This window comes from Engraulis encrasicolus, chromosome 23 (assembly GCF_034702125.1).
Source record: "Engraulis encrasicolus isolate BLACKSEA-1 chromosome 23, IST_EnEncr_1.0, whole genome shotgun sequence".
Taxonomy (NCBI): Eukaryota; Metazoa; Chordata; class Actinopteri; order Clupeiformes; family Engraulidae; genus Engraulis; species Engraulis encrasicolus.
Genome location: NC_085879.1, coordinates 1,182,147 through 1,209,624, shown reverse-complemented (window position 1 = coordinate 1,209,624; position 27,478 = coordinate 1,182,147). Strand labels below are relative to the sequence as shown.

The following is a 27,478-nucleotide window of genomic DNA, read 5'->3' as shown; positions in this document are numbered from 1 at the left end:
TTTGTAACCATTTCGTTTTCTTTGAAGTGAACACTGAAGGTCTGTTCCCCTGCTACACTAACACAGGGTCACAGTATTTTGGCAGTTCTGAAATCAACCCATGAATTGAAAACTCACTTGAAATTATTTTTGCATCCATATCTTTTGACAAATACCTTTCTTTCGTGAAACATCAAATTTTATATCAGATCTCATGAAGGCTGGGATAGTTTCTTATAGAATAATGTTACATTAAGTGTAGCTCTTTTGTAACCATTTTGTTTCTTTGAAGTGAACACTGAGGGTGTGTTCCCATGCACTAACGCACGTGGTCAGTATTTTGGCAGTCCTCCTCAACCCATGCGGTCCAATTAAGTTGGCCAGCACTAATTGAATCACTGAAACCCATTTGTAAAACGCAACATACTGCAGTAGGGAGTGCCACCTTGTAACTCAAAACAACAGCGCAGACCATACCGAACAGTCCCCTTTAAGAGAAGTTGGACGCGATAGGCCACTGTTCAGTAGCTGATGCAGTAGAGGCGCACGGGCAGCTAAATGTTAGCTAGCTAGTCGGGTTGCACCTGAGAGACCGTGCGGAGGAAGCTGAACAGCGGGCAACCACTTGCGCATCACATCAGCAAACAAACTGACAGGGGTAGTAATGGGGGTCAGTTAATATTTTCAACCGCGAGGAAACGCTGACAACAAGCAAGATGGTGTCCTGGATAATTTCACGGATAGTTGTGTGAGTAGTGCTTTGCCTTTTTTGTTCCCCCCGAATCGTCTGTGATAATCTGTTCGGTGGCTGCTCCTTGTTTTTGCCAGGCTCTGCGGTTTCATGAGCCAGCTGCCTTGTGGCACATATTGGTAACATGATTTGACTGACGAGTGAAAGTCTCAAGATGTAAATAAACATAACGGCGCACAGGTGATCAATATTTTGCTATTTGTCGAGGAATATTAGCTTGGCTATTTTCATAATGTACAGTAGCCTATGTGTTCGAGGTATATGATAAACGTCCTCATTACAAAGTTCTCATTTTATGGGTACATTGGTTTATTATTATTATGCAGAGAGATCCCGCATTGTGTCTGGCACGGTCTAATATGTTTTTCTATGGCTTATGATGGTGATGATTCATTGGATTCAACAGTGTAATCCACCTGCATCAGACGATGCATTGCCCCATCAATAATGGCAAAGCTAGCTAACTAGAAACCGTTAGCTGGCTTCTTGTATGAAAACCTGTGTAAAATAGGCCGGATTGATTCTTCTTATACAGACACAATATTTAACTGTTCAAAATATAGGCCTACCGCATGCCATCGCGACATTGTAATGCGAAGTGGTTGAACGCTAGACTAAATGATGACAGATGCATTGATAGTCATCACCTATTTCACAATAAATACCTATCGTATCGTAAGCTTAGACTACCTGTTTAGAGCAACTTGAAACCTCCCTCTTTTTCCATTGCATTATGTAATGTTAAATTTCGTAATCTGCCTCGGATGACAGTCTTGTGATCTCCAGCCAAGCTTTGATGTGAAAAGGCCCAAATGGTTTGGCATTTTGATCTACTATTTATCCAGGTGCAACTTTTCTTTTTAGTCATAATTCTACAGCTGGCTTGAAAAGTCATTCAGCTATGCACCTCGTTCGAATTCAGGAGGCATTGTTTTCTGAACATTTCCACTCCATAGCGATTACCACTGAGGTGTTGCAGTAGATAGACCCAGGGCCTAGTCAGTCACTCAGTCCTCTGAAAAGGGCAAACCTCGGAGATGGAGTTCAGGGTAGATCATTGCTGTCATATGGATCCACTGCTCTGGGACCGGTGACAATGACATCAGCCTAACAAATTCCATCTGGGTCCATACTGTGAGCACTGATCAATACAGTTGATTTGTATGCTGTGTCTTTCCTGACTTGTACACTGTGTCTTAAACACTGTCTCCTTTTGTAGTTTGCATGCTTTCCTCAGTTGGCTCATGTTATTGTATGCATAGATACTGTACTTGCATATACGCGGTATAACCACACGCACACCACCTTTGAAACAGTGCATGATGACGTGTCTGCCACACGTGTATAGCCCTCATGTATACTGTCGGCTGGAATCAGACACCATTAGAATGACCTGATTGGAGGAGGGGGTGTGGATAATATGCCACGTTCACGTTCTGAAATAGATACAAAGTATCCCTGGGGAGACGTCTGCCCTCAAAGGAAGATAATTTGCTCCAGAAGAGAGGAGACAAAAACACTCACCAGTTAAGTGTTGGCTTAGCCACTAAGAAGTGCATGGCCAAAGAGAGAATGCTTACCTCACACAGACAGAGATAAAGACAAACACACACAGGGATGTGGACAGAGAGAGATAGATGGGCACAGAGACACACTGTGGACTCTCACTTGTCCACACACACACACAGCGTCTCCGCTGATGTCTGCTCCAGAAGTGGGCAGGCGTGGTCTGCTTCCCATCCCCAGCAGATGCAGCCGCCCTGCCAATGGAGAGAGACAGCAGAGTCATCCAGTAGCATCAGCACAAGTCGCACGCAGTGGGCCAGGCAGCCAGAGGCTGGGGAGGGCAGAGCGTGTGTGAGAGCACGTGCTCAGGCGTCTGTGAGCCACATGCACGGGGGCTGAGGCCTATAGCAATGGAGCGGTGTGTGTATGCATTTTCAACCATGCCTCATCGTACTCCCCTTACGGGCTGTGAAGTGCTAATCTAATTTTAGAAGTGGAAATATTTTAAAGTCTTCGCCATCGATGAGAGAAGAGTTCTTGGTGTCCAAGGTGATTGTTAGATGTTATATGACTTCAGCCTTTTTGGATAATTTTTGTGTTTTTCAGTAGGTCCCCATAAACCGAGGCAGATGAAAAAGGCACATTCATTTTTTTAAGCCCATGTTTTGTGAGCGGGGGAAAAAAAATCTACTGTGGCCTAATCTGTAGACATTTTATTCAATTGAGGTCATTTTGCTGCTATAAGGGGCTATCTGTCTGAGGTGTTCTCCATAAACATACGGTAATGTTCTATCCCCCATCTCCGTCTCTGCACAGGCTGGCATTTGGAACCCTCTATCCAGCCTACTCATCCTACAAGGCAGTGAAAACGAAGAATGTGAAGGAATATGTAAGTATTTTGCCTTTAGTAATGTATTATATCTGTGAATTGTGGGGCCATGTATAAGCACTATCACAACTATTACATTGGCTCTGTTGGTGCACATCCATGAATGCTGTGGGTGAGGGCAGTCAGTGCAAATGCACATTTTCAGGTCTTGGGGATTGAAAGGTAGTTTCCCTTGAAGCAAAAATGTCTTGAAACACCTTGCCACCACAACAACTTACATGGTTTTCACGCGTACACGCGTACCCGCTCATCATTATCTAATGTTGAAGTGTCCACTACTGATGGTACCTTGCTAGAAAGGGTTAAAACATACAAGTACTTAGGGATTTGGCTTGATGAAAAGTTGAACTATGAATCACATATTGACCATCTTCTTAAAAAGCTTAGACCAAAACTGGGTTTTTATTTCCGTTTGAAAAAATGTTTTCCTTTTGCTGCTAGGCTAAGATTGGTCCAGAGTACATTTTTACCCATCTTAGATTATGGTGACATACTGTACATGCATGCGTCCACCTCTCTTCTAAAGAAACTAGATGTAGTTTACCATGCGGCACTGCGTTTTATTACAAACGCAAACATGAGAACGCATCACTGCGCATTGTATGAAATGGTAACATGGACTTCACTATCACTTAGGAGGAAAAGCCATTTCCTCATTTTTATTGTGAAGGCATTGGTGGGTAAACTCCCATCATATATCAACTGTCTGGTGTCACGCCAAACCAGTTCCTATGGCACTAGGTCAGGAAATAAAATTATCTTAAATATTCCTACAGTGCGTACTGAATTAGGTAAGACTTCTTTTAGTTCATATGCCCCACATGTTTGGAATAACCTCCAAAACACATTAAGCTTGGCATCTGTGCCCTCTGTAGAGAGTTTTAAAAATCTTTTAAAAACAACTTTAGTAGAGGAGTGTCACTGCTTTTAAACTCAGTTTTACAGAGGTTTTGTGTGTGTGTGTTTTTTATGTCAGATTTTATTAGTTTGTTAGTTCTTACTGTTAGTGCTTGATGGTCTTACTTGTTAGTCTTGTCCAGTGTCTATTTTGTTGCCCCTATGTCTGATATGTCTTATATCCTTACGTGTGCTTTTTTAAAAAAATCTGTTTTTTATGTCATAATATGCATGTGCCTCCACTGTCTTAATGCCGTCTTGGCCAGGACTCCCTGGAAGAAGAGGTTTTTTACCTCAATGGGACCTTCCTGGTTAAATAAAGGTCAAATAAATAAAATAAACTTATTCTTTTCATGTTTTTTTCAAATGTGAGTGACCTCTTGTGTTTGAGTTCAACATCCAGTGCTACCGCCTCCTATTTTGTGTGCAGTAGTGGAAAAATAACACAAGGCAGAAGGCATGTTGTCCATCTTGCCATATTATATTGATGTTATTCCAGGAAACCAGATCTCTCGGTAAGTATAGTTCACACAAACCTCCCCGACACCAGACAGTGGAAATTCAGTCCCTAGGCCTAGCATTTTATGTCCCCCATCCCATCCGGTTTACCATAATGCTGTGTTTCACAGTGTTAAGTGACCCTCAGGGAAATGACTGGGCTGAGGGCTCTCATGCACACAGGTGTGGAAAATCTAAGCAATTGAATTTGGACCAATTAAATCAACATATTTTCCCCTGCTCTCCCTGTTTTGAGCATGTACAGTAGCCACAAAGGTCTATTTGGATTTCATTTTCTGAACATAACATGTGTGTGTGTACGAGAGGGCGTGAGCAAGAGTCTATTGAATAGACTGAAGAGCTGGTTGTCATGCTTTAGCAGTGCCTTCCATTAGCTCCCCTACTGCCATTCACAGGTCTTGTTAACAAGCCAGGGTGTTGATTGGCTCCCTCGTGCCGTTTTGTTTTTGTTTTGGTTCTTGTCGCTTTTTTTTTTTTAGTTCCTGCTCTTTATGTTTGCCTCTGGCCCTGGAGCGAGCGGAAGCACTCGAGCACAGACAAGGGCCCCCCTCTTCCTCATCATAGGCTCTTACTGGTTGTCATGACAACCACCCACCCCTCCCCTGCGGATCAGCAACGAGCATTTGCTTTAGTCAGCCGGTGCTTTGGTGATGGGGAGACTGCTCTGTTTTTAGCCTCGCTCTCTCTAAATGCACCACCCCCTTTTTAGCAGCTGGTGTTTTACACTGTCCTAACTGTATTGTGTTTGATATTTCAATGGAGCGTTTAGCGTTTTTAGCGATTTGGTCTTTGAGACAAGATGGCTAGATGCTAAATAGGGCTGCTTCAGCCATAATCATTTTGGTGATGCACCAGGAAGAAACTTCACCCAAGTAGGCTGATTCTGGTGTCAGGATCATGAAACCTTTCATTAAGAAGAGATCAGCTGTTAGATCAGCTCACAGCCTTGCATAGAGATTGTTTGTAAATTGCCCTTTGCTCTGATGTTGGTGATTTAACACTCTCTGTGGATCTCTATCTCTTCTTTTGATGGCATAACATATGTTTGTCTTCATATAGCCATCATAAACCCCAGCTCAGTAGTGTTCTCAAATGGACCTCTTTGCTATGATGTTAGTGTAACACAATCTCTGTAAGTTGGCCATAGACAACAGCGCTAAACCTGATTCCATGCTATGGCATAACATTTGTTTATATATCGGTGTCCCCGGCAGACTCATTTCTTCATGCATGGCCGATATCATGTGTATGTGCACATTTATTGCCTTTGTTACACATGTCTGTGCACCATGTATGCCAAGGCATGTGTGAGCGCACGTGGTTGCCTCTTCACCTTTTGTGTGCGTGTGTCTATGTCTGTGTGTGTGTGTGTGTGTGTGTGTGTGTGTGTGTGTGTGTGTGTGTGTGTGTGTGTGTGTGTGTGTGTGTGTGTGTGTGTGTGTTCGCAGGTGAAATGGATGATGTACTGGATAGTGTTTGCGTTCTTCACAACGGCGGAAACGATCACAGATCTGCTTCTCTCATGGTGAGTCACGTGTAGTTCACACCCCCCACACACTGTTCTCTTTGCTTCCATATTTAGAAAAATGATACAGTGGCATGGGAAAGATAGGGTACCTTTTAAGAAAATCATCACAGCGGTTTATGTCTTTTTGAGCTTTTGAAACAGCAACTTCATTTTTTCAACATGTGTTTAACCAAAGGGGAAAATAAACACATCAGTTGTGAAATCTTTTAATAGGTGTAACAGAGAGTATTTTATGTGGATTTCACCAAAAATAGGCTTGTGCATAAATATGGGCTCCCAAAAGAAGGCATACCATTAATATGAAGTAGAGCTCACCTTTGCTTATTTCTTAATACTTATATTTATTATACTCAGGAACAGTGTTCACGCTAGATTTCTTACTGGCTGGACAAGTGGCCGGCTGTATTGCAGAATACCGGACATTTGGAATATCTAATGGACCTTCCCTCTAACTCACACGCCCACATGTAGAGCGTTGTACGGAATGCGTCAATTCCATTACTTTTGAGTGTAACTTAAGAACATAACGCATTGCAATTCAAATTTCAGTAGCGTTGTTACAGTTACTGCACTACCATCACCTCGTTACCCACTTTGACTAGGGAATAGGGAAATCCTCTTTGGGTTTGCTGATAAAACTCAAGGTTTTGAGTCGATAACAGCTAGATCTGCACGCAGCATGCTGGCTGGCTGCTTTTTTTTTCAGTTTGAGCTCTCGGTCTCGGGTGTGTGAAAGAGAGAGCAGAGAGAGAAAGAGAGAGTTTGCTCCCTGTGCATACAAGTTGGGCTCTAAATTAACACCAGCCAACTGGCCAAATGCTAGTGAAATTTCAGTTTGGCTGGTTGAAAAGACCAATTTACTAGCCACTTTGACCCATTAGGGAATGTGTGTTTGGCTAGTAAGGTTACATCTACTAGCCATTTTGGCCAGTGATGAAAAAAGTTATAAAGCCCTGCATGCAAGTATACTTTCACTGGGACTTCTCATGAGCACATCGTTCTCTAAAATGTTTAATTTGACCCTATACTACAGTAGTTGGAGATCCACCACCATTTTTCAGCAGAGGTAAAAGTGAAAGTGATTCGATGTTGCGATGCTGCGCATGCCATTGCATAAATGAGTCCCAAACAGTTAGGCTGGACTTCGCAACTGGGCATGAGACGGTGTCGCAAATGCCATGTCCTTTGTTATGTTCACTGATTTATTGGTAAAATACAAAAAACTGAGTTGTTCCTTGTAGGGCCAGACCGATATGTTATTTTTTCAGGGCCGATACCGATACCGATATTTATGGAAATGGGAGGCCGATAACCGATATATAGAAATATTGTTCAAAATAAAATGTAATGAAATATAAATTATTATTATTATATATACACATATATTTAGTTATAATAATGAACTCTCATGGACTCAAAGTGGGGAGAGCAGAATAGAAGATGCATTCTGAACGAAACGGCTGCAAAATTGGTTGTGAAAGTTATACAAACTTATCAGTGGAAATGTATTAAAAGTATGGCCGATACCGATATCCCAAAAATGCTAAATATCGGGCCGATATATCGGTCGGGCCTTAGTTCCTTGACAGCAGCAGCAGCCAGAGCGAGTAGAGTAGGCTAGGCCTAATTGGGAAGCATAACGTGATTGGGAACAATGATGTGAGGGATGACAGAGCGCAAGCAACACTATTGCGTGCTGTTAAGGACACGTTCATTTTCATAGGCTGTTCACAATTATTTTCAGCTTTGTTCAGTTTCATATTATTGTTTTGTAACATTCAATTTGTCCGGTCACATTTTATTATGGCCGGTCATTCATGCATGCAAAACGGCCAATGTCCGGCCACAGCCGGCTAACTTGAACCTTGCCCAGGAAAGCCTTTTTGTGTATGCTTCATGGCTTTCCATTTCTGGCTGTGGAGAAACACTATCCAAAACTTCCAGATAACTTTGTGTACCTTTCTCCTTATTCATAGTAATGAATTATCTCAGTTTTAAGTCAGAAAGGAGTTGTTCAGAACCCTGTATTGCCTCTCTCCAAGACAGAACTTAGGAAAAGCATAGTGTGCTATTATGTATGATGAATGACATTTTCGTGACAGAGCCCATCTGCCTTTGCAGAACGAACTTGTTTTAATTACGTTGTAAGGCCTTTGGTAACAAAGGTAAGCTCTGCTCGATATTAATACCTTCTTTGGGGTGCCCACATTTATGCACATGCCTATCTTTGTGTAAATCCACACAACATTGTTTCTGTCACACCTATTAAAATGATTTCACATTTCACATCGGAAATGTTTCTCTTTCCCTGCGGTTGAACATATGTTGAAATGAAGTTGCTCCTTCAAAAAGTCTACCAGAGATAAAGCCATGTAATGATTTTCCAAAAGGGAGCCCAAACTCTCATTTCACTGTAAAAGTGTTCTCTGCTATGCAATCTGTTCATTGTTTAATATAAATCATTTTGGTTTGCCTATTGCAGTCTAGTACTTAATTTGGACAGAATAGCTAATGTTCAGACAAATTTAGTGTTCAATGAATAATGTATTGTTTCTCTAGCTGCTGTAATAAAACTGTGTCACAGCTGTAATGTCGTTTATGACAAACACTTGTCTTTTCTGTCTTGCCCCTCTTTTATTTGTTGTCTGAGTGATCGTTGTGTACTCCTCTCTGGCACTTGATCGATTGATTTTTCACTGCACCCATTACATCAAGGCTTTTATTCTGCCATGTTTCCTCCCCACCAGGTTTCCATTTTACTTTGAGCTGAAGATAGCCTTTGTTATCTGGCTCCTTTCCCCGTACACCAAGGGCTCCAGCGTACTCTACCGCAAGTTTGTCCACCCCACCCTCTCCAACAAGGAAAAGGTCAGGGTTCTCCCCTTTTCTTTTCTTCTTGTCTCCTTTTCATCTTCCCCACTTGCAGGGCCGCTTACGGCTTTGGCCGGGTCCAAGACATTTATTTGAAAGGGGCCCTCCACCCAATGCATGCAGAGCTGGGCCCAGGGCGACTGATCCCTTTGCTTCCCCCTGTGGGCTTCCCTGCCAGCTTGTCTTTAATCTGCACAGAACTGAAGTGTGATGAGTCACATTCCTTCAGAGGGCTGACTTTATTTGGGATTAACTAGCACATGGTACAGGCTTAGTTTTCCATGTAGGGACAAAACTCAATAACTAGAACTAATGACATAAATAAAGTCATAAAGCGCAGTGCATTACAGTACGATTTGTAGAAATATGTAATGCCAAATAGGGTTTGTGTACTGTGTATCAAAATTTTTTGAAGGGACAAAAAAACTGCACACTGCAATAAATCAAATTTCACACATGCCATTTAGTCAAACATTGAAACTACACTTGGTAATATGTCCTAACACTGTCCAAACACACAAACAAAATATCCAATATTCAGCGTTTGATGGAGGGCAGTGCGGCCCATAAGACGTGTCATCAAATCTACACTTGTTTTTTTAGTGAGAGGTCCGCCCACTTGTCTTCTTTTTCTCTTTTGGGAAAGGCATTCAGGTATACTGACCTTGCACTCAAAGAATGTATCTGCCTTTGTCTTGCACAATTTTTCTCCTCAACTCTTTGTGTACACTTGGCCATAACTTGAAATTATGACAAGATCATATTTTATGCGTCACAGCTAGTATTTTTTTATATTTGCCTTTGACAAAGAGATATGTGTGTTTGTGTTTACGTGCCGTGTAGGAGATCGATGAGTACATCACTCAGGCGCGAGACCGCAGTTATGAGACCATGATGCGGTTTGGCAAGCGCGGCCTGAACATTGCTGCCACCGCAGCTGTCACTGCAGCCGCCAAGGTGAGTCCCCCTGTCCCCATGTGGCCCCCCATCATCTCAATAGCAACTCAGTTTATCTCTATCCATTGAAATGCAATTCAGTTTATTTATTTTAAGTGCAGTATTACCATACATATGGTCTTCAGACACTGTCAATACAGTATATCAGGAAGTACATGGGTACAGGAAGGTAGTGGAGGCAGCATAAACATTGTCACAGACGAGTCACCGCAGCCAGCCACCAATTTGAGCTACTGTGTACGGTGCTGCATTTCCGTTGCTTAGCAAGCCAGACTATTGGTATAAAATGAAATTAATTGTCTGTTTGTAACTGTCTGTTGTGGGTGGGACCAATAGTTGCCGTTCAATACCTGCACATAATAGGTCTGTGGTCACCGTGCTGAACTTCACCTAACAACTCACTACACTTTTTCAAAAGGGAATAAAACCTTCTGCACAGGGCCTTGTGATTGGACAACAGATTCCTGGCAAAATCAACTATTATCCCCTATGGTGGGATACTTTTTTACTAGGCAAATAAAACTATTTTCTGCCACTAGAGTTTGTGTAGTTTCCAAGGCTAGAGTTTCCTTCCTTTGACCATTGTGGTGGGGGCATGATGGAAATAGCGCTGTGGAAAGTTGGGACAAAGCTGCACTAATATTGTGTTTGGGTGCAATTGTAAGTGGGCTTTACCTGAGGAATGTTTATTCGTCTAGCGGCAAATTGTGCTGAATGTGCAGCACCACCCATAAACACAGAATATGTGGCTATGGCTCAATAGCCGTAACATTTTAATGGTCCACAAATTTATAGGTTAATTTTCAGTACAGTGGTTGATGGGTCCTATATGAGGAACGTGTTGAGCAAATAATAATGGTCATTACCCTTGAGTGTAGTTTTGCTTGGAGATGTAAAAGTGTTCCATAGTGTCCTCATCTGACCCTCTATCACATGTAGTATTTGTGTCCTATTCCCTTGTGTTGTGGAAGACAACAGAGAGATCGCACATTCTTTGCATGCTTTTTCATTGGTCCTCTAACCAAATCATGTTGACACGGTATAGCAGCCTTGAGGGATTAAAGACATTTTCCCCCTGCTCTGTATGCAGTCTTACCGTGGTAGTACTGAAAGCGGCGAGTCTCGTGACTGGACACTGATAAGCAGGCCATCAGGAGAGCTGGAAGGGGAAAAATAACAGGATGTTCCTCAAATCAGGCGTTGCCTTTCAGCTGCCAAACACATACCACAAAGAGAGAAAGGTCACATCATTAAAGGAAAACTGAAAAAGCATGATGGTGATGATACATTTTACTTTTCATGATATCCAAGGACTCTGTACACTGTACAGTACAGAACATTTAAATAGTAGCATCATGGCATCTGCCCTTGGACTATTGATATGGGTTTTTGGTTTTTAATGTCTTCTTTAGGATGATGATTCACTCGTAAATAATGCACATGTGCACATCTTGAGAGTTCTCAAAGAGCCTCCTCCTCCTCTCTAACCCACTCTTGTATCTTGTCCCCACTACACTCCTTATCTTGAACCCCTCCACCATGTAAGGCTTGCCTCTGCTGCAGTGTACCACACACTCTTGTCCCACTTAAGCCCCCCACCCCCCTCTCCCCTCTATTCAGTGACTGTGACCTACATTTCCCTTGTCCTTGGGTCTGCAGTCTGCTGCCCTTGTTAAATCCAGCTGCCTCAAGCTCCTGTCCATGTCTAGCCAGTCCCCCGATGAGGCCCGGCCTTGCCTGCACATCAGTACTGCAGAGCTCTGACAAGGGCCATAGGGAGACGCAAAAGGGCAGCAGCGGAGGTTGAAGGGAGAAAGAGATACATTATTATCTTGGTTTGCATTGTTTTGGACTGCAATGGCATGTCTGTCGTGGGCAGTGCTTAATGGACAGTGGAGGTTGGCTTCAATGCTAAGTGTTCTATGTAGCTATCCATCTGTGGTTGCCCTTTTGAAAGGAAATGTCAGGTGTCAGAGGTGGACATTACAGATTCAAAAGGTAAAATTCCTTCCACATACTGTATTTCATATGCAGCTAAGTCACTGAACCAGACAGTGCATCCAAATGAACACAATTCTTTTCTGGGTTTGTTTAGGGATAGTTAGTGAAATCGGCTATTTAAGAGTCGAGTGAAGAGGAGCAGGAATACATGGGAGGACTTTTATGACGCAAGCTGTTTTTTTCCACCTGTACTACATGTACCGGTAATGACTGAATTTAAAGAGAGAAAAAAATCTCATTGGGACTCTCTCCTTTTCCACATCTTTCTTGCTGATTGGGGATCAACGTAACTGATGCCAGAAAGAGTAAAGGCTCACACGTTCTGTTAGGGAGCACACGAAAGAGCAGACTGCCTTTCTATGTAGCAGGCAAAAAATAATAAGTGCCTATGTAGTACATCCAAATACCTTAATAAGCTTTCAACCAGGAGGCGAACGGTACCCGGATGACTTGCTTTATCCAGTCATATGTGCAGTAGGTAAACGATGGTTACTTTGCTGAGTTTGGCAACTGCCCGGTAATTGGTAATTAGTGCCATCAAGGGCGGGTCCCATTTATGTAAGTGACAGTGCTGTAGTACGTTGGATTTATGCTTACTAGTGACAGGCTTTCTACATAGAAGCTACTGGTCAGGTCGCCGAGTGGTAGCGACTGGTAAATAGCAACCGTATCTCACTCATTTCGTGAAGTATTCACGAAAAAAATAGATTAATTTTTGTGGTGCATTCACGTTATTGCCCGTTTTTCGTGGTAGGGCAACGAAACGCTGCCTATTCACTTGAATTGCCCGACTGTTGCCTAGCGACCCACTAGTTTGATGCCCTTTCGGTAGCCTACCGTCACATGGTAATCAAACATTTCAAGCAAGCAATTTAGGGTTAGGTTTAGGGTCAAGGTTAGGGTTAAGGTTAGGGTTAGGTTTAGGGTTAAGGTTAGGGTTAGGTTTAGGTTTAGGTTTAGGTTTAGGGGACATAAGGCGTAAGTACCGAAAGGGCGTCGAATTAGTGAGTCCCGAGTGTATCAGCAGTGTTCTGTCAGCACCCCCTCCCCGCCCCTGCAGACGCTTGGATAACCATAGCAGCAGTGGGGCAATTCAAGTGAATAGGCAGCGTTTCGTTGCCCTACCACGAAAAACGGGCAATAACGTGAATGTACCACGAAATTTAAAGTTATTTTTTCCGTGAAGACTTTACGAAAGGCGTGAGATAGGGCTCTAAATAGACAGTGCCTTCCACAGTATTCGTTTGTAGCCTTAGTGTGCATCTACTCTAACTGCCCGAGATCCTCTAAACTCCTATTTCCCCTCAGGACACAGGAAAGGAAGGAGAGATGAAGGCCCTGAAGGCTTCATAAGGCTTTACGTCATTCTACTGGTGGTGAAAAGGGAAAAGTTGCCAATTCAAAGAGGAGTGTCTTTTGATCTTGGCTACGTGGTCTGCATTCCGCTCTGACTGAAAGGCTTTTTGAAAGGCTTTGGTCTGCTTTCTGTTCAGCAGAAGTTCATAGTGAAAAAGGTTTAGTTTTTAGCACTCTCTGTGAAGATCTTGGTTCAGAGCGTGTGTGTGTGAGTTCGTTCATCTGGCGAGAATCCATGTGCTGAGCAGTGAATTCATTGGTTTAAGTGTGTCGATACATTTTAACTGAGAATAACGAAGGTGGGAGATGCCACTGCGTGTGCACGTGTGCAGTATGTGCTACTTCGCCACAGCATTGGCGTGTGTGGTTGTGTACCAGTGAATAATATTGAGCTGTGTGACGCATACCTGCCATTGGTGTGTGTGTGTGTGCATGCGTGCGTGCATGCATCTGTGTAGGGCCAGGATGTGCATCTTCGGCATGCAGGAGATGTCTGTACACCTGTATCTGTATCTGAGGTGTGTATGTGTTTATTTGTGTGTGTGTGTAGGGCCAGGGTGTGCTGTCAGAGAAGCTGCGCAGTTTCAGCATGCAGGACCTTACGCTCATCCAGGACGACCAGGAGCTGCTGGACCCCTCAGATGACATCAGCACCGGTAGCCAGACCCTCCCACGGGCACGCAGCCAACCACGCATAAGTACGAATTGCCACCTGCACCACACTCTGATGCAGGCACAGATGCATGTAGATCAGGGGTTCCCAACATTTTTGCTTCGGAGGGCTACCAAGGGCTACCCGAGAGCTAGTGATGACCCAAGTAAAAAAAAAGTGTACTTAATATATACTTAATAAGTACGTTTTATTGTATTTAAAGTGTACTTCAAAAGTGTGTATTTAAAGAATGTTATTTTGGGACAACTTATAGTATACTTAAATGTACTTGAAATATAATTAACTAGAGCTTAAACACATTTTAAGTTGACTTTTTTGTACTAAAATTAAACTTTGTATAAGTGTACTTAATATACTAAAAATATATTTAACTTTAAGTACATTATAAGTATATTAACCAAGTCACTTTAAAATGTGTTTAATGTGTACTTTAGCATGCGGATAAGTGCATTTTAAGTATATTAGAAATCTATTTTAACGTCATGAGAAAGTACTTTATAGTATACTGCAGAAGTACATACTTAAGTTGTGTTATTTTGGGACAACTTATAGTATACTTAAATACACTTGAAATATAATTAAGTAGAGCTTAATCACGTTTTAAGTTGACTTTTTTGTACTAAAATCAAACTTTGTACAAGTGTACTTAATATACTAAAAATATACTTTATTTTAAGTACATTGTAAGTATACTAACCAAATAACTTTAAAATGTGTTTAATGTGTACTTTAGCATGCAGATAAGTGCATTTTAAGTACATTAGAAATCTATTTCAATGTCACAAGAAAGTACTTTATAGCATGCTGCAGAAGTATATACTTAAGTTGTGTTATTTTGGGACAACTTATAGTGCACTTAAATACACTTGAAGTATGATTAAGTAGAGCTTAAACACATTTTAAGTTTACTTTTTTGTACTAAAATCAAACTTTGTACAAGTGCACTTAATGTACTAAAGCATACTTTAAAAAATATATTTCAAATATATTCACAAAAATCGCTTTAAGTACATTTTAAGTGTATTGACTCTAAATGTATTTTAAGTATACTACAAGTAGATTTTACTTTAAGCACATTTCAAATATATTTATTTTAAGTACACTTTAAATATATTTCAAAAGTATATGAAAAAAACATCAATGTAATTACTAATTACTCATTTCCATCGTACATTGTCTTGTTTACAATCATCAGCCATTCACATGAACCTTCCTTTCACCTTCACTTCAGACAACAACCACTGCCTCAACCAGGATTTGAACCCACAATTCACTGAACCACAGACCTGCACTCTAACCACTAGACCACAACTACCTGTGATACAACGGGCACAATTACGTTCTTGAAGTAATAGTCTTGAGTAGTACACTTTAAGTATACTTTTATATACTTAATAATAATACTTGGAAATCATTGGTGGTGGTATGCTTTTATCGAATTAAAGACACTTTTACATGTTTAATTTGTGCACCAAAAAGTACACTTAAAGTGCACTTAATACACTAATAACACAACTTAAGTACAGACTTCAGTATTGTGCTTAAAAGTGTAATAGGTAAGGCCTTACATGCCTTTTTAAGATCTGTTTGTGCTCTTCAATATGGTGTTTTTACCATGAAAATACATTAACAAAATGGAAGGTGGAAGGTTATTTAATGTTACAAAGCATAATGAATAAATAAGCCTAGGTTAAAATACACTAAAATGATGGTTAAAAAAAAGTACCCAGGTGAAAAAAGTGTACTTAATATACTTAATAAGTATGTATTTTTGTATTTAAAATATACTTCAAGGTGTGTATTTAAAGAATGTTATTTTGGGGCAACTTATAGTATACTTAAACACACTTGAAGTATGATTAAGTAGAGCTTTAAGACATTTTAAGCTGACTTTTTGGTACTAAAATCAATCTTTGCAGAAGTGTACTTAATATACTAAAATCATACTTAACTGTAAGTACATTTTAAATATACTTACTAATTCACTTTAAAAGATGTTTAATGTGTACTTTAACATGTGGTTAAGTGTAACTATTTGAAGTATGCTACAAATCTATTTCAAGGTCATAAGAAAGCACTTTATAGCATGCTGCAGAAGTACATACTTAAGTTGTGTTATTTTGGGACAACTTATAGTATACTTAAATACACTTGAAATATAAGTAGAGCTTTAACACATTTTAAGTTGACTTTTTGGTACTAAAATCAAACTTTGTACAAGTGTACTTAATATACTAAAATCATACTTAACTTTAAGCACGTTTCAAATATTCTTTCTAATACCAAACTTTAGCACATTACTTTTAAAATACAAATACACTTAAAATACACTTAAAATATACTACACTAATAGTATGTTTTCAAATACAATACATTTAAATACAATACACTAATAGTGTATTTTATAATACTACACTTTAACACATTACTTTTAAAATACAAATGTACTTAAAATAGACTTAAAATGTAATATACTAATAGTATATTTAACAGTACCACACTTAGTACACTTAAAATATAATACACTAATAGTATACTTTATAATGCTACACTTTAGCCCATTACTTTTAAAATACAAATGTACTTAAAATACATTTAAATACAATACACTAATAGTGTATTTCATAATACTACACTTAAGTACATGACTTTTAAAATACAAAGATACTTAAAATACACTTAAAATATAATACACTAACAGTATACTGTATAATGCTGCACTTTAGCACATTACTTTTAAAATACAAATGTACTTAAAATAGACTTAAAATACAATATACTAATAGTATATTTGACAATACTACACTTTAGCACATTACTTTTAAAATACAAATGTACTTACAATACATTTAAATACAATACACTAATAGTGTATTTTATAATACCACACTTAAGTATATAGCTTTTAAAATACAAAGATACTTAAAATACACTTAAAGTATAATACACTAATAGTATACTTTATAATGCTACACTTTAGCACATTACTTTTAAAATACAAATATACTTGAAATACACTTAAAATATAATACACTAATAGTATATTTTACAATACTACACTTAGCACATTACTTTTAAAATACAAATGTACTTGCAATACATTTAAATACAATACACTAATAGTGTATTTTATAATACTACACTTAAGTATATAACTTTTAAAATACAAAGATACTTAAAATACACTTAAAGTATAATACACTAATAGTATACTTTATAATGCTACACTTTAGCACATTACTTTTAAAATACAAATATACTTGAAATACACTTAAAATATAATACACTAATAGTATATTTTACAATACTACACTTAGCACATTACTTTTAAAATACAAATATACTTAAAATACATTTAAAATACAATACACTAACAGTATATTTTTATAAAACTATATTTAAGTACATAACTTTAATAATACAAATGATTTTAAAATATATTTAAAATACACTAAACTATAAGTATATTTTTAAATACCATACTTAAGTACTGTACTTGATAAATAGAGTGTACTTAAAATATACTTTCAGAAAATTAAATATATTTAAAGTACACTTAAGTACACATTTTTTTGACCTGGGGACTACCCGCGGGCTACTAGTTTGTTTGAAATCCTCTACGTCTTGACATTCTTCTAGAAATCACACTATGATTGAATGATTATTTGCTGATAGGTTATAAAGAAGTATTCTTTATAGGTTATAAAGAAATAATCTCATATTTAAATGAAGAAAAACCTCAACTGTGACTAAAATCCTGTAGTCATCCCTATTTATTAACATCCTTGGTGGGCACCTCAGAAGCTCTTGGAGGGCTACCTGGCGCCCAGGGGCACCACGTTGGTGACACCTGATGTAGATTATATACCGTTTTGTAAGGTCGTTATGGAAGGAGGTTGAGATGGGATGGCTCGGTTTATTCTGGGCAGCCAGAGCCTCCTACGGACATGCAGCTAGTCATAAGTGCGCGACAATGTCTACAACATCACATGCTGTTATATCGATATATGGATTGATTACGGGCCTACTGGTGTAAACGACCTTGTAGCAAAGGGGAGTAGAGTTGCCCTGCCGGCACTTGAACCTTCTAAACTGCGGCTCTGACCGCTACACCAAAGAACCGTTGGTGTGACGTTCGCGTCAGAACGCACCCACAACCGTAGTGATGGCCACACCATCACAGCCCTTAGGGAGGAAGGTTGGGAAGGGATTGCTCTACTTGACCTGGAAGCCAGACCTTCCCTCAGGTTCTTAGCCCAGCATACATTAGCATGCACCACAACCACGTCACACTATTACATGGGACCAGCAAGTTCTCGTTGAGGTCTATCAAGCCTATTTTCATTCTACTGGACATGATTACAAACCAATCACTGATTACCACTGATGACCACTGACTCCAATGACAAATTGTTAGCTGAGAATAAGCCGCGGGATGGCCAATCTTGAACACAAACTTTGGTACACCCCACACACTATGAATGGGATCAGGCTAATAGAGGTGGCCGGTGTCCACCTTTTCCTAGCTCCCATGCTGCCATGCACAAAAAAGGGGTTACACATCTGATTATTGATGACTGGTTACGATTCTGTCTTAAAGATGCCACAGCAGATAACAGAATCATCACATTGTAAATATGCTGGAGCAAGGGCATCATATGTGAAAAAGATCTGCTCACTACACCTACGGGTTGGGATTACGTTGGTTTAGTTATTTTTTGCTAAACTGGAAAATGCACCCCTTTTCTGTTGCCCCCGTACTGATGCCAGGAATACGGTAGTTTGTCAGCTGTTTCTCTGCATTAGAGATTTTGATTTCATGGCAGTTGTGGTATTATGAATTTGGTGCTGCACATACTGTTTGGTAGAGTGCAAACTATTTTTTAAGGTGTATTGTTCATTGTTTTCTAATAAGAGGGTAGCTTTTTGGCTAGTTGATGATTAAGCATAATATTCAGGGTATTGGCCACCCTTGTTATTGTCCAGTGTTTTCCCCCGTTTGCTGAGCATGCACTAACTGAACAAAACCTAGTGGACAGCCTGTGCCAGCCCTCATGACTGATTTCCCTGCAGACCAGCTGTAACACACACTCTGCTCTGCTCAGCCCTCGCAGGCTGCCTGTGCCTGTTGCACGTGCCCTGTATTTTGAGTGAGGCGGAGTACACAGATGCTATGCAGTGTGAACAGCTGTGGGTTTGGGGGGGGGCTTTTGGACAATATGTATGTGGTGGTCGTTGCCTGCTGATCAAGCAAGCATGGGGTGAGTTTCTCAAAAGAGAGGTTGTTAGCCTGTTAGCAACTTCGGTAGTTGCCAATGGGAAAATGCATTGAAAACAACAAAGTAGCTAATGTAGTAAGCAACTTTGGTTTTGAGAAACTCACCCCTGGTTTGTAAATGTTGTCCAACTCCTCAGGGAGCGAATAATACAATTCACATCGCATAGCCTCTTTCTACTCCACCACGCCCAAAATACACGACACATGTTTCAGAGTCATGGGTGACTGTAGGGGGCTTTTTGATTAGTAGGGTAGCAACCTTGTGTGGATGACCAAATGAGCATGCATTTTAAAGGCCATGGCACTCCCCTGGTAGCCCAGTGCTGATCACAGTGCAGGCTGGGTCGGGCCAGTGTGGCAGGACTTGAAGGAGAGGACCAGTCACATGGTGAGAAGCAGCAGATTAGGAGGGAAGGGTGTGGCCAGGAGGTGTTGATGGAGACATGAAATGCTTTGTGTGCGTGCCTCCTATGTCTCTCAAACATGATGACGCTGTGTACAGTAAGTACAGGCATAGAGTAGAGCCAGTGAATGTCTGGTGTGCTTGGAACTGTTGCCCCCTTTTTTGTCTAGTCATGGAATTCAGAATACATGTGACATGCCATGAAGTGAAGTGTTGTTATCTGAATAACATGACTAGACAAAGAAAAGCAGCAACAGTTGGAGCCAAGGTTTCAGCCATGTAGCCGTTGTGTCTTCCCTTTCAACTAGGATGGTGGTGTGCATGACGGCAATCTTTGGGAAGAAATAAGAACCGGTGGAGTGGGAGATGAGGTGGTGTGAGGACAGAGTGGCTAGGAAAAGCTCATCCCAATGCCCCAGTGCTTCGGACACGCCTCCTGTCCTGTTTATCTAGTTAGCCACGGCTCATTCTCGAAAACGGAGGGAATAATGTACGCATGCATGAAAAGAAAGAGGGCTTGTAACCAAGGAGAAAGGGAGACGGGGAGGTGAGGGCGAGAAGAATAGGGAGGAGAAAAGAAGAAAAGGGGGAAAAATGAGGCTTGGGGCAGGGGCAAGCAAAAGAGGAAAGTGAAATAGGATTAAAGCAGCACTGTGGAATAGAAATGAGGAGACTGAACAGAGAGCCGTACTGGTGGGGAGGGGGTTTGGGGAGAGCGAGAGAGAGAGGGAAAACGAGAGGAGGGAGGGAAGGAGGTAGTGATGAAAATCAAAAGCATTTAAAAGAAAAGTAAAGGAAAATCAGTAGTGTGTGTGAAGAAGCTTTGTGGCCACACATACAACCACCCCTGCCCGCATTGCCCCAGACTATGTGGGTGCAGGATTGGCCTCTTTGTCCTCCTTCTTGGTCCTTATGGGTCTTGAGGTGAGCAGACATACTCAAATACAAGTGTCCGCCGATGATGATGATGATGATGGTTGTGTGTGCTTCCCCAGCTCGATCCATGCATGCGGTGGTGGCCGAGGACGTCCATCACAGCTCCAGCTCAAGGTCAGACGGCGACCAGTCAGACACGAGGACCGAGCACTCGGACGAGGATGCAGGAGAGAAGCCCACCGTGAAGCGCTCGGCCAGCGTCAAGGCAGTCAAGAAGCCAGCAGCTGCCAAAACAGATGTATTTATAACACACAGACACACACACACACACAAGCATTTTACTTCTTTATTTGTGCCCACAGTTCTAAACTACTAGCATACTATTCCCCAGTCTAGCTGTAACATCATGTGCAAATAGTCAACAAAAAGCACAATACGCATTTGGATTTAGAAAAATAAATGTGTAGCCTATCCATATCTTGGACTTGGAGCAAACTATTTAATTACACTGTACATAGCCTAGGCTAACTGTGTAATCGTCCTGTTTGCTAACATAGCCCGGTCCCCTTCCCCTTTGCATTTGATACCATTAGTTTAGGCAACGTCTTGTACCAGGGGTTAGTCATCTCTCAGACTTAAGGACAACAGTGTATGACATCAGACATAGTCTTGGATTTGCGGCATTATGATTCAAATTATATTTGTAAACTATTGCCATTGCCTAAAGGGGACTCGGTTATATGCACCAGGTAGCCTACACATGCCATGGAGAAGTGGACGGCAACCCCTGTCCTCTGTCCTTCATGGTGTGTGGGTACATGTGACCGCAAAAAAATCAAATGGGGCTGCAACGTTGCATATATGAACTAGAAACTAAGACTATTACAGTGAACAGAAGAGACATTCGATGTGACCTCAAACGCCCGATTTAGACCCAAAGCCCTATTAAAGGTCCATTGGCGGTCCCGAAAATGTCCCGGTTTACACCAAACTATCAAAAGATCCTGGTTACAGACATTACATAGCATGTTGTACCTTATAATTGAATAAGCTTCCAGTACTCATTGTGTGTCCAAAGTTAGTGTACACACATGGGCTATTAACCGCAACCCAAACGCGTGTCTGGATCTACGTTTTTGACAGACGTAGTAACAACCAACATTTTTTTAACTAAGGGGCGTGGCTTTTGTGATCCGTCAATTACCAAGGTATTGATTACAGTCCTTGGAGCAATGTGGGGTAAGGTGCCTTGCTCAAGGGCCATGGATGGAGGGGTAGGGAGGACTGGGGTTAGGGAGGACAGGGTTAGGGAGGACCTCCCTAACCACTAGGCCATGGCTGCCCCATAATACCATGCAACACCACACACTCACAAATCCCTGTGTCAAGGCCAACAAGCTGGAACGAATGCAGCACTCGGTCACCCTTATTTGACCAAGTTGGTTGAAGACGCTCTCTCGCTCTCGCTCTCGCTCTCTATCTCTATCTCTATCTCTATCTCTATCTCTCTCTCTCTCTCTCTCTCTCTCTATCTCTCTATCTCTATCTCTATCTCTATCTCTATCTCTATCTGTGTGAATCTCTGTTTCTGTCTGTCTCTCATTGGCATGCACCACTCCATCCCTCTTTGCTCCACTTGCATTGTGAGCTCTCTGAAATGTGCTGTGCTTGGCCAAAAAGGAAGCCCTGGTTTTAGGCCCTAAAAGTGAGCTTAGTGTACCCCCACCAGAGCTGCTGCTGCTGCTGCCCAGTGATGTATTGCAGAGTTGAGCTAAACCAGGCGTGCATTGCATACATCAGCATACAGAGAAACGTAACCATGGCACTGGCACACACACACACACACACACACACACACTAGGGCTGGGCGATATGACATGTTTCGTTGTCGTGGTAGAGGAGAAAGGGCATGATGGACACACTTCTATCGTGATAAGATAATTTAATCCATTATTACAGCTAATATACAATTTAATATCGCACATATAATTTAATAATGTTGTCACTATGCATGCACTATGCAACTGAAAACATACGCATTTAGTAATCCATATCCTGATATTTTTTTTCCATATCTCCCAGCACTAACACACACACACACACACACACACACGCACACACACACACACACACACACACACACACACACACGATGAGGTGTTCTGCTCCTGCCAGGGCCTTCTTGGTAGTTGGTCACCCCGCCATGCAGGCAGATCTACAGTACTGGCACAACACCACAGCATCACTCTGCAGTCAGAAATAATGGATGAGACCATGTGCCTCCTCTCCTCTCCTGTCCTCTCCTCTCCTGTCCTCTCCTGTCCTCTCCTGTCCTCTCCTCTCCTCCTCTCCTGTCCTGTCCTGTCCTCTCATCTCATCTCATCTCCTCTCCTCTCCTCTCTCTCTCACTTTTTTCACCCTCACTTTCATCTCTGAACTTTTTTTATTTTTTTCCCCTCTGTCTACCTCTGTGCCGCGCGCTCTCTCACGCTCTCTCTCTCTCTCTGTCTCTCTCTGTCTCTCTCTCTCTCTCCCTCTCTCTCTCTCTCTCTCTCTCTCTCTCTCTCTCTCTCTCTCTCTCTCTCTCTCTCTCGCTAATAGAACGTTCAGCTGTGCATTCAGTTGTGGAAAAAAAGAAATCGGGCTGCCCTCTTCATCACCTCTCTCAATCTGTCACACACTCCCACACACACACACACACACACACACACACACACACTCACACTGGATTGAAGCGTTCTCTTATGTAATGTGCCATAAGTACACACCTGAGACAGAGAGAGGAAGCGAGGGTGGTGGAGTGAGAGGGATGATGGGGAGTGTGATGGATAGACAGTTGAAAAGAGAGAAAGAGAAGGACATGTACTGCAGTCCCTCATCTCAAGAGTGCTTGGCGGCTCACCGTAGGTTGTGGAGTGTGAACTTTTTTTTTTCCGTCCTTGCTGCACTTCATGAATTGGGCTAGCTGTGGACTGCTCTGTGTGTGCTCTCAGCCCCCTGACCTTTCCTCAACAGCCAAGAAAGAGGTGGACTAGCTGCCCTGCTTTTTGTTATGCCGATTTATTTCCTCTATATTTCCTTTTGTTTTATTTCTAACTTGATGGCTCTACTCTGGATCTTGAAAATGAATTATAAAGTCAGCACGCTGAGACTTGCTCTTAAATATGACTTCCTTCGCACTATGTTTCGGACATGCTGTCCGTTGACTTTGATGAATGTGCAAAACGCCACGCTAATGGAAGTTTTCTATCAGTGTCTCGTGACCTTTTTTATTATTTCTTTTTCAGTTTAAAGTTTTTGGTCTAGCACATGATGTGCTGGTATTCGCTCTCATTATGGCTCTACTCTGGGTCTTGTCTGCCACTGAAGGTTTTTTTTTTTATCCTTCTCTCTTGCCATCCTCGACCCTTTGCTCGTCATTGACTGTTTCTTTCTTTCTCTCTCTTTCTTTCTTTCTCCTTGCAGACAACCAAGACGGTGAAGAAACAGCCAAAGAAGAAGACCACCACCTCCACAGCAGGCAAAGAAGCTGAGACGCCCTGAACAACCCCCAGACAGCACCCCATCTCTGGATCATTAGCGTACACACACACACAAACACACACACCTTCACATACTCATGCGCACATATGCATATTATGTATACACAAGCACACATGGACAAGTGTACACGTGCATAGATATACTGTATGCTGTATACTGTATCCTGAGAGCAGTTTTTTTCTCGTTTCCAATACTTTGAGACCAGCTTTTCACGTTTTGGCATTATTGTCGATCTGTAATGCACCGCTCCAAAATCCTTCTGTTGTTATTAGTACAGGATATGAGCAAGCTGTGCGTTTTGAGTGTGTGAGTGTCTACGTAAGTGTGTGTGTGTGTGTGTGTGTGTGTGTGGGCGCGCACCACGTGCTGCCGATGTGTGTTTGACAAGTTCAAGGGTATCTGTGTTCTATGTAGTCTCATGGTTATCTCTCATCAACCGCTCCACCAAGTACTAACAAGCAACACGCTTTTTTGTTTTCTCTCGCTTTCTCTCTGCTTACCTCGAGTATCATTTCCCCCTCTCCAATTTAGCGGTAGCCTACTTCAAAAGAAAACGATGTTTTCTACTCTGACACTCCTGTCTCTCAAATTAGAAGCCAGAGGCCAGCAACCTCTTTGGCTAAACTAGGCCAGGTGCAGCGTTATCAGCTCTGAGGGACGACTCTAAGGGGACCTGTCTTTGGTGATCTCTTTTAGAAAGGCCACCAGCCAGTGATGCCATGCCAGCGTGAGCGTCCCTAAAAAAAAATCTTAGACGACCTTCCGGTTGAGAGAGGGGGTGAGAGTGGTAGAAACCGAGAAATCTAGGTAGGGCTCTTGGCAGGATTTATGTACTGTATTCTCCTCTGGGTCTAGAGTAGCCTGTCTAGTTTGGGACTGCTGTTCTAAAGAAGTCAGTGGTTTAAAGGCAAAAAATATGTTGTCATGGCCCGTTATTGACACATTATTGATGTGGTCTTGACATTTTTTTGTCTACAATCTGTACCTCAGAAAGTGGCCTTCCGGAGAATGATGGGAGAGTGATGCTTCGAAGGCTGAACTAATGATAAATTCATGAGGATTTTTACCACAGCTACCTTTTTCTAGAACACTCTTCCCTTCCTAAGACTGTCCTCAGACATTTTGTCTTGGCAGACAGAACTGGGGTACATTTCCATACTTATTTATTTCCTGTGTGTGTGTCTGTGCGTGCACAAATTGATTCTGGAAGAGTGTGTCTTTTTTGCTTTTATTTTATTACACCAGACTCATCTTAATAGTACATCCTCCATGTTAATGGAGTGTTTGTTCCCCCATTCCAGTTAATGATGCTCTCCAACCACATCCCACTGTCTTGGAGAACATTTTATCAATAGACACCAGCTCTTCAGTAATGTTTGGCTGAAACGGCTCTGCTCTATTATGTATTCTTTCTTTCTGACTTTTTTTGTTTTTTGTTTTCTCACATATTGTATGTCTGTTTGGCTGTTTTAAGGGACCCTTCACACCACCATCCAGTGGTGGAGGACATTACTATTTTCAATATCCACTGTTTTGCTGTGACTGATCTATGAGTAACCTTCAGTATTAAGGAACCAAGTCTTTTTTTTAAACTTCAGCCCTAGTTTTTTTTAAGCATCTCTGAGCTTTGCGTAAAGCTGGGCTAGCGACTCCATAATTTATATTGGAAGTTGCCTGTACCAGAGGTAAGACTCAGAAGTCTATCTCACCGGCAAAACAAAGCATCACCTGGATAATCAACTTATCTTCAAGTGTCTTCTGTTTTCGAGGAGTGTTTGGAGACTTAAGTGTGAGCTTCTTTAGCTGGCTTGGATTGGATGTTTCCCTGCTGGGAAATTCAAGGCAAAGGATGGAGGAATGAATTATGTTTGAGAAGCATTGGCCCAAGGCAGCCTGGCTCAAATACTGTTGTACTAGTTCGCGTTGAGGAGGAGTGTTCTGAAATGAGGTGTGACAACTCAAAACATGGTCCACTTCAGTCGTTGGGTCTTTCTTGCATGAGGGTTTGACGGGGAAACGTGAAATCTGTCGTCCTATATGACGCACCCTCAGAGTACATTCAGCATCTAGAATATTCCCTGAGTGCCCACGAAAAAGCATGAGATGACTTGCACCTGTGCGCTTGCTGCAATGGGTGGTGCGATGCCACCAATAACCACTAGCGTATTGCTCCTGACAATAAAACTGGAGGTAAAAAAAAAGAGCTTCGGAAGCGTATTTGTGAAATTGCTGAAACAATGTATTTGTAAATATTGTACTACTGACTGTAAAGTTTGAGCTTGCTTGCCTTATTCTCTCGAGTAGGATTCTTGAAGGCTATGTGTTGTATCATATTCTCTGAGAACAAGGGAGGATATTGGTATTCCCTCCAAAATCTTGTTTCCTACTTCTTTGGAAAGAATGGTTCTCTTCTAGATTGACCGCCGGGGTTTGTCTTGAGTGCAAGTGCTGTCCCTATGATAATTTCACTTCTTTAAACGCTTGTGTGTCCTCTTAACACTTTTTTTTCTTTTAAACTGTATGGAAAGATCCCTTCATACCTTTATCTTGCTGCAGCAGGTTTTATCTTGAGGCTCACACAGAGATTTCAGAGATGGTTGTGTCTACATGCAAACCATCACAGCTCTCTGCATCCTCATGGAGCATGGTAGTCGTTGCCTTTACACTGGATTACCAATACAGGGCCCACCATAACCACATGCCTGCCCCCAGCCTTGCTGTTGGGGGTCAGTATAGGCCTGGGATGACCATGTATTTTGACAAATATTTCCCCGCCTCATATGTAAAGCACTTTGTTTTAAGAGCAACATGTAAGCAAACTTTGTTTTTGAATAGTTTGCATTTTTTTATTAGTATTGTTGGGATGGGCATTTTCTTCCGTTTTGCATTCCTGTAGAGCAAACTAAGTGGAAGGCGTCTTTCAAAATGACCGCAAAGCAACTTATTTTCACTCTTTGCCCCAACACCTCCCGACATTTCTCTTTTGTCTGCAGGAGTGCATGTACTATATCTTTTTTTAAATTTCAGCTTTTCATGTTTGCACTGAATAGATGATGTTGCAGATAATCGACGCAATGAAAAACTAAACCTCTTTGACCGACATATCACTCGGACATACTCGTTTTGAAGTTTAATTTTATTATTTATTATTTCTTTTGTTTGTGTGTGTTTTGAAATCTGTATTATTGTGCATAGGATTTCAATTGTGAGAGAATATACAACATTGTAATATATTATTTGTGCCAATTCTCAGTACTCCACATAATAATAAAATCACAACTTTTACTGTGCAGGTATTCTGCTGCCCTCTATGTTCTCTTACCAGTCATGCATCCATAATAAAGGCTACTAATAAAATATACAGTATTACCTGGTTCCATTCCATGTTGCGTTCTTTAATATATAAATATATATTTTAGTGTTTGTATATCAGGGATGAAGGAAGCTTTTT

The 27,478-nt window shown here is 41.4% G+C and overlaps 1 protein-coding gene across 1 annotated transcript; it reads left to right on the top strand.

Annotated features, from left to right (window-relative positions):
• Nucleotides 1-520: 520 nt before the first annotated feature.
• On the top strand, nt 521-27,401 carry reep2 (receptor accessory protein 2). Its single transcript, XM_063190823.1, has 8 exons — nt 521-727; nt 3,053-3,125; nt 5,990-6,066; nt 8,817-8,937; nt 9,784-9,897; nt 13,805-13,952; nt 20,604-20,782; nt 23,950-27,401. Exons 1-8 carry the CDS (start codon nt 696-698, stop codon nt 24,025-24,027), a joined length of 822 nt encoding a protein of 273 aa, XP_063046893.1. The 5' UTR covers nt 521-695; the 3' UTR covers nt 24,028-27,401.
• Nucleotides 27,402-27,478: the final 77 nt, after the last annotated feature.